Source organism: Polyodon spathula, chromosome 4, assembly GCF_017654505.1.
Source record: "Polyodon spathula isolate WHYD16114869_AA chromosome 4, ASM1765450v1, whole genome shotgun sequence".
Classification (NCBI taxonomy): domain Eukaryota; kingdom Metazoa; phylum Chordata; class Actinopteri; order Acipenseriformes; family Polyodontidae; genus Polyodon; species Polyodon spathula.
In genome coordinates this window covers 17,343,162-17,357,468 of record NC_054537.1, presented here as the reverse complement: position 1 = coordinate 17,357,468, position 14,307 = coordinate 17,343,162, and the positions used below count along the sequence as shown (strand labels likewise).

The window sequence follows — 14,307 nt, the reverse complement described above, 5'->3', positions numbered from 1 at the left end:
GGAGAAGGAAAAATATGAATGGGGTTTTAGTAGCTTAGTTGTCATGTTTGCTTAGAAGGATAAAATAAAGGATAGCATGGGTCTATACTGACACAAGCAAGGAGTTTGATTGCTGTGTAAGAGGTTCGATTTCTTTTCAAAAATAATTAATCTTCAGATAAAGTCAATCAAAAATAGTTTATTCAGGAGTCAAAATGCAAACAGGAACAAAGCAAATCAAATGTGATACATTAGTGATCTCACTTATCTCTCAGTTGATGGTGTTCTGAGCTGGCATCAGTGTAGATATTATTTACTTCTGAGCCAAACTGAGCTTTCATGGCATCAGAGATGTTGGCTTTTTTCTGAGCTGGCATGGCACAGAGATGTTAGTTTCCGAGCCGTCATCAGTGTGGATGTTAGTTTCTGAGCTGAGATGACCCGACCAAAGAAATTACTTTGTACAGCACAGATATACAGCTAGCTTACGTCATTTCCTTAACCAAATTTGATCTTATTTCCCTAGCATGATGTATGGTGTGAGACAAAGCACATTAAAAGTTAACATTTGCGTTTTCTTTTCACTTTACCAATGTCAGCAGAAACCCAGATAACAAGAAGCTACATTTCAGAGTTTTGCTAAATTCTCATAGGCAGCAAAGCTCTATACCCACACATCACAAGGTCAAATGACAAGGCTGGTGATTGCAAACTATGATGTGCTCCAGCTATGCACAGCTTAATTTTAACCCTGCGTTGATTCAGAGCTTACGTTAAACATAAGAAAATCACATGTATACAGACAGTTTCAATGATATCTTCATCTTTCACCATTTAAATGGGAAGCATAAGTAATGGGTTGTATAATGAAAAGGAACAAAGGCTGATGAAACAATAAGGGCTTGTGCAATTTATTCCAATTGTATAGTGTGTTATTATGTGTTCCGTGACACTTATCTAAAGTTATAGCATGTCACTTTCAACAAAAATAAATGGTTTTACAGCCAGTTTTAATTGGTTTGATTATGGTTTGTATATATGCTCAAAACAGCTTGTTAAGCAGAAACAACGGTTTTATCATGCCTCCGAGGTCACAGCTGCACTCTTGAGTTATTAAAGGCTAATTACTCCCTACAAGGCCAAGGCACTACATAAGCAAGAGTTTCAAAATCCATACAGCTGTGTTGTCAGATGTACAGCTTTTTCAATTAACCTTTCGACTCATGTACTGCCTGTTTCGTGAATGCTTAAAGGGAATATGCAGATATTTTTTCACAATCTATTTTTTTAAGAAACTTGGCAAAAAGAAGATGCTTCAGTTATAAGAAAAAAATGTGTTACTAATTTACATTCTGAGATGTGAAATGCGAAATGAGTAGGGCATTATTTTGCCATATCCATTACAGATCCCTGCCAATTTTGCAGCATTTATGAGTGTCAGCTTGAATAAATAAACCTTTAATTTACATAATGAACATCCATAACCATTTGTGGCAAGCTGGCTTGAGCGGTGACATCAGACCCAGAAGAAACACACACAGCACTGTGAGTGAATGTGAATGTGCTGCTTGCGCATTTATTAACACAGTAAAGTGTTTGAACAAAACTAGACAAACAAACAAACGGGATGAACACTAAACAAACAAGTATCGTGCTGAGCTACGTCAGCACGAGTAGCAATTGTTATTTTATTCTCTTTCTCCTGTTCTTTTGTCCTGAACACTCAACCCTGAATGAGTGATTTGTGCAACTGTATATACAACTGTGCTGGGATTCAGTTACTAATTAATCATTCACTTGAATCCCAGCACGTGAAGTAATTTGTGCAAAGCCCGTGCCCACATATTAATACACATTTTATCTGCACATGAAGTGATTGTGCAATCCCTGTGCTTAAATACAAATATACATTTTAAATCACTTGTGCTACATAGCCTAATTTATTCCCTGTACACCACTATATCTACATCAACAATAACACCACATACAACACAAAACGCACAAATACAGGGGCGGGGCACCCTGACACACTATTCAGCAATCAATAGTGTTGAATGTAGAAATACTAAAAGAAATGTCATGACAAAAGTTTAAAATCTTTGTCAATGTCTTTAAATGTTGCAATGTTCTGAGATTCACTACTGTTTTGGAGTGTGAAGTTGATTGATAAAATGTGAATGACCACTTAATGGTCACATTAAGAGAAGTGGGTGTGTGCTCATTATTCATGAATGGGGCGTTAAGCTTGCAGAGGTGTGAGTGACCTGTTAGTCATATAGGCAAGAATGGCAAAGAGAAAATAAATGAGTAGAAATAAAATAACAAAATAAAAATGTGAGAATTAAAAACAAAACAATTGGTACAAGAGGTAAATAGAAATGTGGGGAGAATTGTAGGTGGTGTGTAAATATTTTCTCATATAGTGGTGTTATTTTGTTCATTCTAAGTGGGCTATATGTTATTAGTTGTGCTTTTGCTTGTTGTTCTTTGGTTTATCTTTTGTTGAGCATTTTGTGTGCATGTAAAACTGATATGTGTGTGTGCAGTTTGAAATCGTTATTATGTTGATTGAAATGCAGTGAGACTCGAGGGAGTCTGGATTCCCAATACTGTCAATCATATTTATGTTGTGTCAATCTGATGGTTACTGATTTGCTAGTTTTACCAATATATCGATCTGTACGTTTATACAATAAATAATGTAAACACAGTTGGCAGTAGTTTGCCAGTCACACTTTTAGTCTGTAGTTAAATGCTGTGGTTATGCTTTTGATGGCTGTGCTAATATTGACCTAAAGGGCAGATTACGCAACATGGCCTGTGGCATGAGCTCATGAGAGTCTTCCCACTTTGTTTTGTTCTTTTGAGAGGCATTTGCATTGCAGTGCTTGTTTCTTGCTGTCTGTTGCATTTTCTGGTAGTGGCTGGTATTCTTGTGGTCTTTTAAATTTCCATTTGTTAATGGAAAACCTGTCAGTTGTAGTCTGTTTTGTGTAACTTGGGTTGGGTACCAGATTGAGCTGTTGCTTTTTCTCCTCTTCTTTGTGCAGTTCTGTTTTTTTTCAGTTGGTTGCATTGGACAGAGTTGTGCTCTGATTAGATGGTGCTGGATTTTACAGGTTGATTACCACTGAAGCCTGGTTTATAGCTGTTCCTTTAAGAATGGGTCCATGGTCCTGGTACATTTAATTCCACTCCAAAATTGTATTATGCTGGTTTGTGATGGGGTTTTTTGTGTGTGTGTATTGCCTACGTGTTGTTTTGATGGCACATGTTATTAATTTCTCCAGAATGTGTGTCTAGGATAACTTTTTCTAAGCATGTAGAAGTCCTCCAAATGTGTATCTCTGTCACCCTCTTCTACACAGATTCTGCATAGTGTGTAATGCTTGCATTAAGTTGTGACTTTACATGGTTTTACTTGTAATGTAAGAATTGTCAGTTGATTTGACACAGAGGCTCTTTTTAATCAATCCATCTATTTATTTGACTGTGGTGTCCAGGTAGTCCTACTTTCTCTGTAGTGGTGTTAAATTAAAATGAAATTGTTTTTTTTTGTGTATGTTGTTGCATTTTTTGTTTTGAATTCCAGTAGTTATGGCGAATATGTCATCAATTTATCTAAACCAATAAGCAAGCTTGCTCTCCCCCTATTTGTCTAGCTGTGTTATCAATCTGTGCCATGAAGTTATTAGTGGAATTCTGTGCACAGTTTGTTCTCAGTGCAGTTCCTTGAATTTGGATGTAGTTTGTCACAAAGCACATTGAGAACAAAGAAATATGCAAAACAAAAATGGGGCATGAATAGCTTTTTACTTTTTAATAATTGCTTACCCCAGCCCTGGTTGGATTACGAATCAAACACAAATGCAGCCTGAAAAAACTTATAGTTGTCAGTTCAACAATCTATCGTCCTTAAAACTAAATAATAATTGAGAGTTGCTCTCAGTCTCACTCGTCTCAAGTCAGGTGACACTTTAGACTGTCTTTTTTAATTTTTTTAAAATACATTGAGGTTATGTGTTTATTTCTATCAATATTAATTGATATTGCAACGTTTTTGCGCACCTAGTCTTATGTTCCGGGAATGTGGAGGACAGATCTGTTTGATAGTTCTTTTGAATTAAGGGTGCCAGGTATATAAACTTAGAACTGCCATGGACCCTACATCAGATGAACAATAATAATAAAATGAATGGAGAGTGTCAGTACTTCTGTGCACCACTGTATATAGATATAGATGTAACATAGCTAAGATGTTTACTGATTGGAAATGCTGGACTCATTAATGGCTATATATACTGGTACGTGACAGTGATCAGACTACTGGAGGCCTGCCAACAAGGTAATGAATATTTGATAGATTTCAGGAGAAGGCAATAATGTCCTGGTATATTTATTAGAACTGTCATTGAAATTTCCCATAGCTAAAGCCATATCATAGATCTGCCTAGTTGTGTATGATGTAATGTTATTTACTGCACTATTATTTGCTTAACCTTGAAGCCTCTTAGACCATTACATCACCCTAGGTTTGGAACGTCAGCTTTCCCCAAGCGATGCTATAGTATTATGGCTGTCATTCTGTGTGTATTAATCCAGTGCTTGAACAGTATTGAGTATACTTTTCAATACACTTAATTTACTTAAATTGGTATTAGATTTCTTGCAGCCAATGATGTGGGATGAGTTAAAAAGCAATAAAATTATGATACTGCTGTGAACACGTGTGAATGCCAAGCTAGTGTATTATACCATGAAAATGTGTGTGTAATTTTTCAGATTAAATCAAATTTAATTAGTTGAAGTGAATGCAGAATTTAGTTCTAGTCATACGTTCTGATTAATTTTGGAATACATTGATGAAAAACTTAACTGCAGGTGCCTTAATGGGTATTAATGGTCCCTAAATTATGTAAAAGTACAGTTACCTAGTGAACTACATAATTTGAGGTTGATTATCACTGACCGACTTAATGCTCTGCTGAAGGTCTATTTCGAACTACAGGTACTAAAATGCTATCTTGCTTCAATAGGGAATTCAGAAAAGTTACCTGTTTGCAGCTTCTAAAAGCTGTATTAGTCTTACTTGATCCCTTTCGATATATATTGATGTTTGGAATAAGGCACTCTTCCCACTGCTGATTCAGAATATAAACTACCTTTCTTCTGCTAAGTCATTTATTCTGCCTTTAGTCAAGCATCAGTGTATTTCTAGATTCATGTTTCATGATTTATTGTCATTTGTGTGCTGCAGAAAAATAGATGAATTTAGACTATTTTAATCTTTTTCATAACTGTAACAAATTAAATGAAACCAGTAAAGATGAATGGTGACTGAAATGGGGTGGCGCCAGTACACCAGCATGTCTTCTGTGTGATGCCATCTGGAGATATTTTGAACTGATTGGCTAAAGACTTAAAATGCATGACACATTATGACCCCAATGAATTCGGACATTAAACCTTGCATATTACAACTGGAATGCCTGTAAAGCAGGGGGCAAAGTTGGCTTTTCCAGTAGTGGTCTTTAATCCAATTTAACCTATATTCTGGCCTAAAGGAGCCAATTATTATATTTGATTAATGACTTTATTAAATTTGTGGTTGTTTACAAAACACCAAAGTGCACTGAAAAGGATGGTCTCCAACTAATGTTCTCTGTAAGACCACTAGCAGTCCATCCATGAAAGGATGTTTTATGCCAGCAATGCCCCCGCGCAGCCACCCGAAATTAAACATTGATAACTGCTGCTTAACTGAGTACCACCCCCAAAATACACAGAAATGTACCAATTAAGAAATACATGTTTGTTTTCCTAGGTCCCCAAACAAACCATGAACAAATACTTTTTCACTGGGACCAGTGACTAAATAACAATATAGAGTATTACCTATAGATGTGTGTAATAAGCCTGTTAAGGGCTTCGAGGGGTTATGGGACATCTCATAGGCCACGAGACCGTAGATCCCCGAGAACCCAGAGAAGCCCTTAACAGGCTTGATTACCTATACTTAATTTTTTATTATATATAGAGAGCGCTGTACTCGACCAGACACACAAACACAAATATTGTAAAGCTGAAGAAATAATTTTTTTGTCCCCGGGCCGTATCTCTGGATATTGTAGAAACTCGTTTCCAAGCGAGTCGGTATTCAGAGAAATGTCTCCACTACATGAGGGTGTGCTGCTCCTTGGTCCGTGGCGCGAAATAGAGACCGTTCAGAAATAAACTGCCATGTTCAGGAGCGCTGCTGGATCCACCATTCCAACTGTTTCTGAACTAAACACCAAGATTTATTTCATCATCTATGAGAGAATCAACCCCATAAGGAGCGTTTCCCTTTCCCCTTTAGAAACGGTTGTTTTGCACATATTGTGTCTCTCGTTTTTAGGAAATCTTGATTGACATTTTTCACAGTTTGTTTAGAATTCTGACAGGGTGATGACATCACTGCCATGGCCTGTAATCGGTTACAGCCACGGCAGTAACATCACACTCTTATTATAGTAATAATAAGACTGTAAGCTTCACCAAGCTCTGTTGGAGATTACAACCATATATAATAAATAGTAATTACTGTAATTTTCTGATTGACAATACCATCTTACTTTTGCAGATCTATTTGCCCCAAATGCCTCCCTGTAAATACAATTATTTGACTATATCCTAGATAGTTGCTGTTGTAGTGGGGAGTTTATCCCTTATACTTTCTTAGCTAAGGACATATATATTGTCCAGACAATTAACTTCAAGCTTCACTGCTATTGAGGATTTTAAAAATCACATTAATCTTTAAAAAAAAAGAAAGAAAGAAACTACAGTAGTTGGCTGGAATCTGAGCGGACATGGCAAGGAGTACTGTCATAACATGTGGTTTTCAAGCAGGTGGATAGGAAGCTGGCTGCAGCTGCATTTTACTGATGTTCTGGGTAATCATTCACTTGTCAAGACCTATACAACCTGGAACTAACTTACACAAATGTTACACAGTTGTGTTATACAGCCAGTTTCCAGATGCATTTTTTTTGTCCTAAAGGTGGTCTGCAGAGCCTATACAGTGCCTACACAAGTCTGGTAATGCCCATCCACAGTTTTTGCAAATACTTACAGACTTTGTTTTCTCCAGATGGTAAGGGCTGTGGCACAATCTGCCTATTTTAAAGAGTTCCCAGCAATGATATGCGTATTGAAGGTTCATTTTCCTGGCCTCTTAAACTTGATTGTAAAAGAAACATATTCTGTTCTGTCAGACTACATAGCAGGTTTGTATGTAGCTTCTAAGTGTATCGTATCAGACCTCACAAGGAAGGTGTGGGAGGAAAGAAAGCGCAATCATTTCAGAATGTACTTATTTTGTATATCTGATTGTAATCTAAACATTCAATTTCATTAACACACAAAACCATGCTATGGTATGTATGAATCACTGAGACACTGCTCTCCATCTAAGTAGGAACAGGGACCTATAATTAAAAAAGCTATTTGTCTACCCAGAACATTAGCCATTGCTGGCTGCCGGCTAAGATTTGGGAAATTGAACCTTGTTACATTTTTTACAAACCTTTCCCTGCCAATATCTTGGGATAAATGTGATCATGTTGAGGAAAGAAAAACTCAGTAAAGGGTAAACCCATAATGTATAGGATACATTACCAGGACGACTGCTTTTAACATAGACATGCATTAAAAACAACTTTTGAACAAAACACTTCGTAGACATTTGCAGTAATATATTTTATTTCAGTAACAGGAATGTGGAACTTCGAAGAAGTGTGAGGGAATGCTGCACATTGTGGTGTAGACCTATTGTCTTTGTGTCACGAGAAACGACCATCTGTTTAAAAAATGATGTGACATAGACTTTTAAAAAGCTGTTCCAGCAGTTGTGTTCAACTCATTAAAAACAACATTGAGGCATGCAATTAAGCCTGATTAAAAAAAAAAAAAGAAATAAAAATAAGTGAACCTAAGATTTACTTACTTATTATGCATGAAATAAATCCAAATTTCTTGTAATGTACATTCATTACAGCTTCATTGTCATTTAGATTTAATCCAGGCCTTAGTTCCATACATGAAACTGCTGAATATTGTCTCCATTTTTAATTAGACTTTTTCTTTTTATTTACTAGTAGTCCATTTTTTTTTTAATACTTTATCAGAAAGCATACACTGACAGTCAACAGTGTTTTATCAGTAGAACATTATGGACTCAAGTTTCCCTTTCCTGTATAACTGCTTCCCACTCTGGGAGACAAGCTACTATACCACTTCCAGTAAGAGAAAGGTTTAAATGACACTTTCAACATAAAAGCTTTTTTCAGACTGTTTTTTTTTTTTTATACTGATAATATTTTTTACATGAAAAACACCTAAGAGATTTTAATGGCTCATTTAATTATATTTTGCTATGTACTGAGCAATTTATCTATAAAAACTGTTATGAAAAGTGTCCTTGTGTCCAAATTCTAACTAGATTCGCCTTACATTGTCCTGGCAAAAAAATAGAAAAGTATCCAGTACTGTTTGTTAGTATTTGAAAAAGCATCTAAGCAACCCAACAGCTCTTCTGAGTGCTACTTTTATTGTTGAATTCATTTGAGGTTAATTTTGGCATTGCATATGGCCTGCATATGGGTCACATCATTTACTAACAAAACAGCTTCCAATTAGCCAAAATTAAAGGCAGAAATTAAGTCCAAGCCAGGGACTTATCAGCACTGTCAAGTTATTCTGAAATTCCCTAAGGAACACTTTTTTTCATACAGAGAACTTTTAAATAAGGAGAAAACAACAGAAGCCAGTCTGAAGTACATACACATTCTAAAAAAAGAACATTTTCAAAAAGTGTAAACCAAAAAAAACAAAAAAACAAACAAAACCCCCAGATATTTGAAAACATCATAATTAGCTATACTGTACTGTCAAAAGGCATACCCAGATGCTGTCAGCAAGGAATATGGGAGAGCACACATTGCGATAATTATGAAATGTGAGTAAGCTTGATAAATGATAACCACACGTTTAGGGCAAAACCATTTGCACTGGCTGTAATGTGATGTGATATGCTGCAGGAATAGTGTATGAGGACAGTGAAGGATCTGCCCAACCCTCGTCATGCAAGGGCGTCACACATTTCACAACTTATGGTTTCTTGGATCTTGCTTCTCTCTGAGTGTTCTTGTTTTTTACTGTTTTCTTTGGACTCCCATGGGTTGAACTTGATGTCTTTGGGTTTAGTTTAGGGGTTTGTCCACTGCGGCCAGCATTCTGGTTCTTTTCGTAGTTTACACGCAGCTGCTGTTCCTGCAATCTTTGTTCCCATCGCTGTTAAAAGACAGTTACAACATTTTTTTTTTAAGGATGGTGATTTATGGATCACAGTTGTTTAAGAAACCATGGAGAGCCGTCTTTTATGGTGTTGGGAAAGTACTACTTCTTTGTTTAGGACGTCATTTTATGGTTTACCAAGCTTATTTCACTCCTGAATGCTTTCTGTACTGTAATAAGGTATTCTAAAATGGTGTTCCACTAATTCAAAATGACAAAATGTTTAAATATGCATTTGGATTTTGAAAGACTATTGAAACATTAAAAACTTATGTTGTTCCCAGAAATATTACAGTATTATCTACTTCCTCTTTCAATATTGTCTACTTCCTCTTTCAGTATATGAGGCTTCATTTGGCCGTTTAGAAACAAATCTTAACATGCTGTTTCATAAATCGATCCAAGCACTAAACTGTAAATTACTTCAAATATCCTAGAATCTGATATGAAATTAAAAGCAAGTTTTCATTTGCACTATTCATTATTACATATATTTTTTTTCTGTTTTCCATGCTTGTTCAGTAGTTGATTTGGAGCATATACAAGGCTTATTACCTTGTACCTCTTGACTAGTTGGTCTTTCCATCTTTCAACAAAGCAGCCTTCCAGCAGCATCAGCCTGCAACAATAAAACCCAAAGAATCCTTGATAAGAGTGATCAATAATGCTTATGTTTCTGTAAGCAATCTGGTATTTTGCCTAATCAGTGACCAAATATAGCTACTTTAACAAGAAGACACAAAAATGGGGGTACAGTTTGTAGTTTGTTCATACTTATTACCAAAATTTCATACACACTACAATAGTTGAACAGACAATTGAGACGTATTGTTGACTATACTATGAAACTAAATGTCTGTCTAAAAGAGTCAGGTATATTGGCATCTTAGCATGTAAATCGAGTGTTTCCTTAAAAAACAATTATAGTTCCATACACCCACAGTACAAGTCAGGGTTATTTTGTCAGTACTCTGACTAGAAATACAAAAGCAACTGTATTGCTTATATCAACTTGCTACTACTATTCCCCTGCTTAACGAAAGTTAACAAAAAGCTAAGGCGAATGTGCGTTCTGAGAAGCTGCCAGAAGTGTGTGGCTTTCCAGTTTGCAAAACAAAGTGCAAAAATCAATGTATTGTTTGTGCCGTTTACACTTGTATAGTACATTTTATATTTTGTTTATGTGTTGTGTGATTGTTTTTTTGTTTTTTTAAAGGTGGATCTTTAAGCGCTATCTTCAATAAAGGACCTGTGTTACTTAATTCTGCAATGCATGAATGACTGCTTTATACCACATTAACTGACACATCCCGTATAGATTATTTCATTTTTCAGACTTTTGCTTTCCACTGCTGTGGTCAAGTCCATCATCTATCTGGTACATTCAACCCCTGAAACTATAAACTTACTTTCATGCCCATAGGATTTAAGGTGGCATCAGGTGGGATCCTAATACCTACAGCTCAGTAGATCTAATAATCCTGAGAATGTCTGGAAAACTAAACGATCAGAAAATGATAAGGTACTAGAAGTAAGCTGGTACAAGTAAGAAAATGTTTAGCCTTGGTTACCTTTTTATAGTGCTCTATATTATAAGTTTCATCTTAACTCATTTATTTTATTGTGTGCAAAGCAGGAAATTAGAGTGGTGCCCAATACAAATACAACAAATGTTAATCTGTAGCAACATTTTTTTTTTACTAAATAAAATATTTCAAAGGATCACAACTGACATTTAATTGCAACATGGATACTGTCAAATACTTATTTTAGCCGAAATTCAATATTTTACCACACCGTTAAATCATTAAAGGATTAGACCATTAACGCTGGATACAAGTCAATACACCTCAAGCTAAATTACTACAGACTATTGACAAATGTTTATCTCAAAAACGAGTACGTTTTACGAGTAATGCTTTTCTATCATCAATGAAACAGGTTCTTACCGAGAGCGCCACTGGTAGCACATGATGAGTACATCCTGATTAGGGGAAAGCTGTGGGCACTGGCAGGATGAGTTGGTGATTATAGGAACATGAGATCGCGGGATGGGAGTTAAAGACTTCAACGTCTCTTTAACCTCCACCACGGTTGTTATTTCATTGCAGCCACTTCTACTTACTCCTTTAACTTTAGCATGGATAACTAAAAAAAGAGAGATAACCAAATATGTTAAAAGGTCCAATACAAGTTTAACAATCTTTATTAATCTAAAAAAACTAAAATTACTCAGTTTATATAACAACATAATAAACAACGGGAAACAAAAAGACATTAACAGAAATAGACGTGCACCGAATCTGCTTTACACATACATTTAATTTTGCCTTGATGTTTCTGGTTCGCTTTCTGCATGGAACACTGAAATTATATTCCCAAATTAACCGAAATAAAGTTAACATGATCTTGAAATATGGATTAATAGGTTACAGAAGGGCTTTTATTTTTTTTAGCCAACAACGAAGATGTTAAGACACAAACCGAATGGTCTGTTCTCGTTTATTACTATAGGATAGCCGATCTGAATGCTGATAAATATGAAATACTTACCATAGCTGTATTTCTTTTCAAGGTAGGTTGTTAACGTTGGCTTCATTTTTCTGCACCTGCAGCTATCTGCTGAAACACATTTAAACGTGTTTAGTTTGTGAGAGCATTTAAAAATGCATTACTTAATCCTTTTTTTAAAGAATTCTGGACAAAAAATATCAGGACAGTCTCAACTTAATTAAGGGCCAATTACAAAACAGGAGATCAATTAGCCTTCTGGACATTTCACCCCCTTTTTATTAGACTCACCTGAACTCCAGCTTTTGCAGTCAGACGCTTGTGGTGTTTCATGGAGCATCATGTCCCTTGAAAAGTCCAGCCACTTCACATCTGGGTTAAAACACAGACCAGTCTTCTATAAATACTTCATGATTTTTCAGATTGTAGCCCACTGTTGTTGTTGTTATTATTATTATTATTATTATTATTATTATTATTATTATTATTATTATTATTATTATTATTATTGGTAAATGTGTGCAATGTATACACTGAACAATTCGAGCAATTTACAATGTGTTATGTGTTTGCACACTTACAGCGCGTGCATATTATTATTCTTTACGCATTGCATACTTCTAAATTGTTTTCAACAGTTACCAGAGAGTAGGCTGCTTCATGCTTTAAAACGCAAATTGTGGATTTTAGTGCTCACCTTCAGGTAAATCGGTGACAATCGCTTCTGGAGAGATGCAGACCCCCCTGTCATACACAGGTAAATCGTCACACGCCAGGCTTTCCGGCCAGCTGTGGTTGTATCTCCGCAAGATGGGCTCGCAACCATCGCGGGCTCTCTGGCACACAGACTTGCACGGTTTGATGGGATCGTGAAGGAATTCAAGGGTGCAGATGGGTGCGTACATGGCACAGAGGAAGAACCGCAGCACTGAACTGCAGTCGATATTCACCAACTCTTCGTACTGCTCAATAGCCAAGATGGCATTCTCCTGGGTACTGTGATGGAGATGGTTGGGCATTCTAGTGATGTTCCAAGGCATGCTCTTGCACATAGGTATCTTGACAGGCTCGCAGGGAGCACCCCGGACCAGCACACCTGCGCTGATGCACAGAGACACAGCAGCAACTACAGAGAACATCTTAGTGCATTTATTTCCACACAAATCACATGCGGAACAGTCTGGAATTCCTTTTATATGTAACTTTTTTGAAGTACAAAACCACGTCGACAACGACGATCCCTACTTGCAGTTAATCAAAAAAAAAAAAAAAAAAAAAAAAAAAAAACAACCAGCAAATGCCAATAAATCCCAACAGTCTCGGTGCAACAGGCTGATGAAGTAGGTGAGGATGGACACCCTTGGATTTTATCATCAGGAGAAGCTGTCCGCTTGGAGATTGAACAAGAGAGCCAGTTCATTGAAATTACTATGGACTTGATTTAACGTGGGATGAATACTAACACCACAAGTGACGCGGGATCTTTCCATTTCTTTTTTGGCTGCATCATTTATTATTTTCCAGACACAGTGACATCATCCCCATTTCGTTTAATCCCTAGACATCTTCACTAAATTCTTCCTGTGCCCGTTTTTGATACACTTTACACTCTGCAACGAAAGGTACCTGTTTGATGAAGCTGAAATCCTGTCAGCACCAAGGCTGCAGACAGAGTTTAAGAAGAGTACATTTGAATGCTGTAAGACTGTTTTTTTTTTTTGTTGTTGTTGTTTTTTTTTTATTACTTCAACTATAATGTACATTTGCAATCATAATATAAAGCTACAATTTAACAAGGACAGTACGCTGTTCTTATCGTGACCAGAAGGGGGCTGATATTCAATTATCCAAATGTGCACTTTGTGAATTTAAGTTAGCGTTGCTGTCACAGCAATTTGAGGAGCAAGTATTTGTAACCTTGTAAAAGTCAGTCAGTTGCAAGCATCCGGACATTATATGAGGCAACAAATAATAATAAAATAGTTGAAAGAACTGGATAGCTATAAAAATAAATCTTCCTTTTCTGAAACTTCTGATAAATGTTCTGACAAGAGTAGACAAACCACTCTGTTTTAGAAACTACATAAAAATTAATAGGGAGGAGTAATTGCCCAACTATATGCAAAAAAAAACAAACCATCAGTATGCATTGTATTTAAAACATGCCTGCCTCTGGAAAATAGACATACCTCTGCATGCTGCTGCACAAAATGACATTTCTGCTCCTATTTTGGGACCTGCCCAGGAAGAAACAAAGGAGGCTTCAAGGTGCCAATCTAAATTAAGAAAGAGTGATAAATGTCCATGTGCTTTACAAAGCAGAGCAGGATAATAATACTAAGAATTCCAAAACTGCTGCACAGTCACGTACACATAACCAGCTCAAACAGAAAACCTCTAGAGCAGGGATTTCCAATCCTGGTCCTACCAGGATCCCTCCTGGTTTTTGTTCCAACTGTACCCTAAATTAATTAATTGAAC

General features: G+C 36.4%; 1 protein-coding gene across 2 annotated transcripts; it reads right to left on the bottom strand.

The window, feature by feature from the left end:
* Positions 1-7,710: 7,710 nt before the first annotated feature.
* LOC121314242 (secreted frizzled-related sequence protein 4-like) lies at positions 7,711-13,735 on the bottom strand. 2 transcript variants are annotated; one of them, XM_041247281.1, is made up of 6 exons: positions 12,524-13,735; positions 12,118-12,198; positions 11,869-11,937; positions 11,265-11,463; positions 9,871-9,934; positions 7,711-9,312 (listed from the first exon to the last, which is right to left on the bottom strand). In XM_041247281.1, exons 1-6 carry the CDS (start codon positions 12,963-12,965, stop codon positions 9,130-9,132), a joined length of 1,038 nt encoding a protein of 345 aa, XP_041103215.1. In that variant the 5' UTR covers positions 12,966-13,735; the 3' UTR covers positions 7,711-9,129. The 2 variants fall into 2 exon arrangements, with proteins under 2 accessions (XP_041103215.1, XP_041103216.1); XM_041247282.1 differs by having other exon boundaries at positions 11,869-11,934; positions 12,524-13,733.
* Positions 13,736-14,307: the final 572 nt, after the last annotated feature.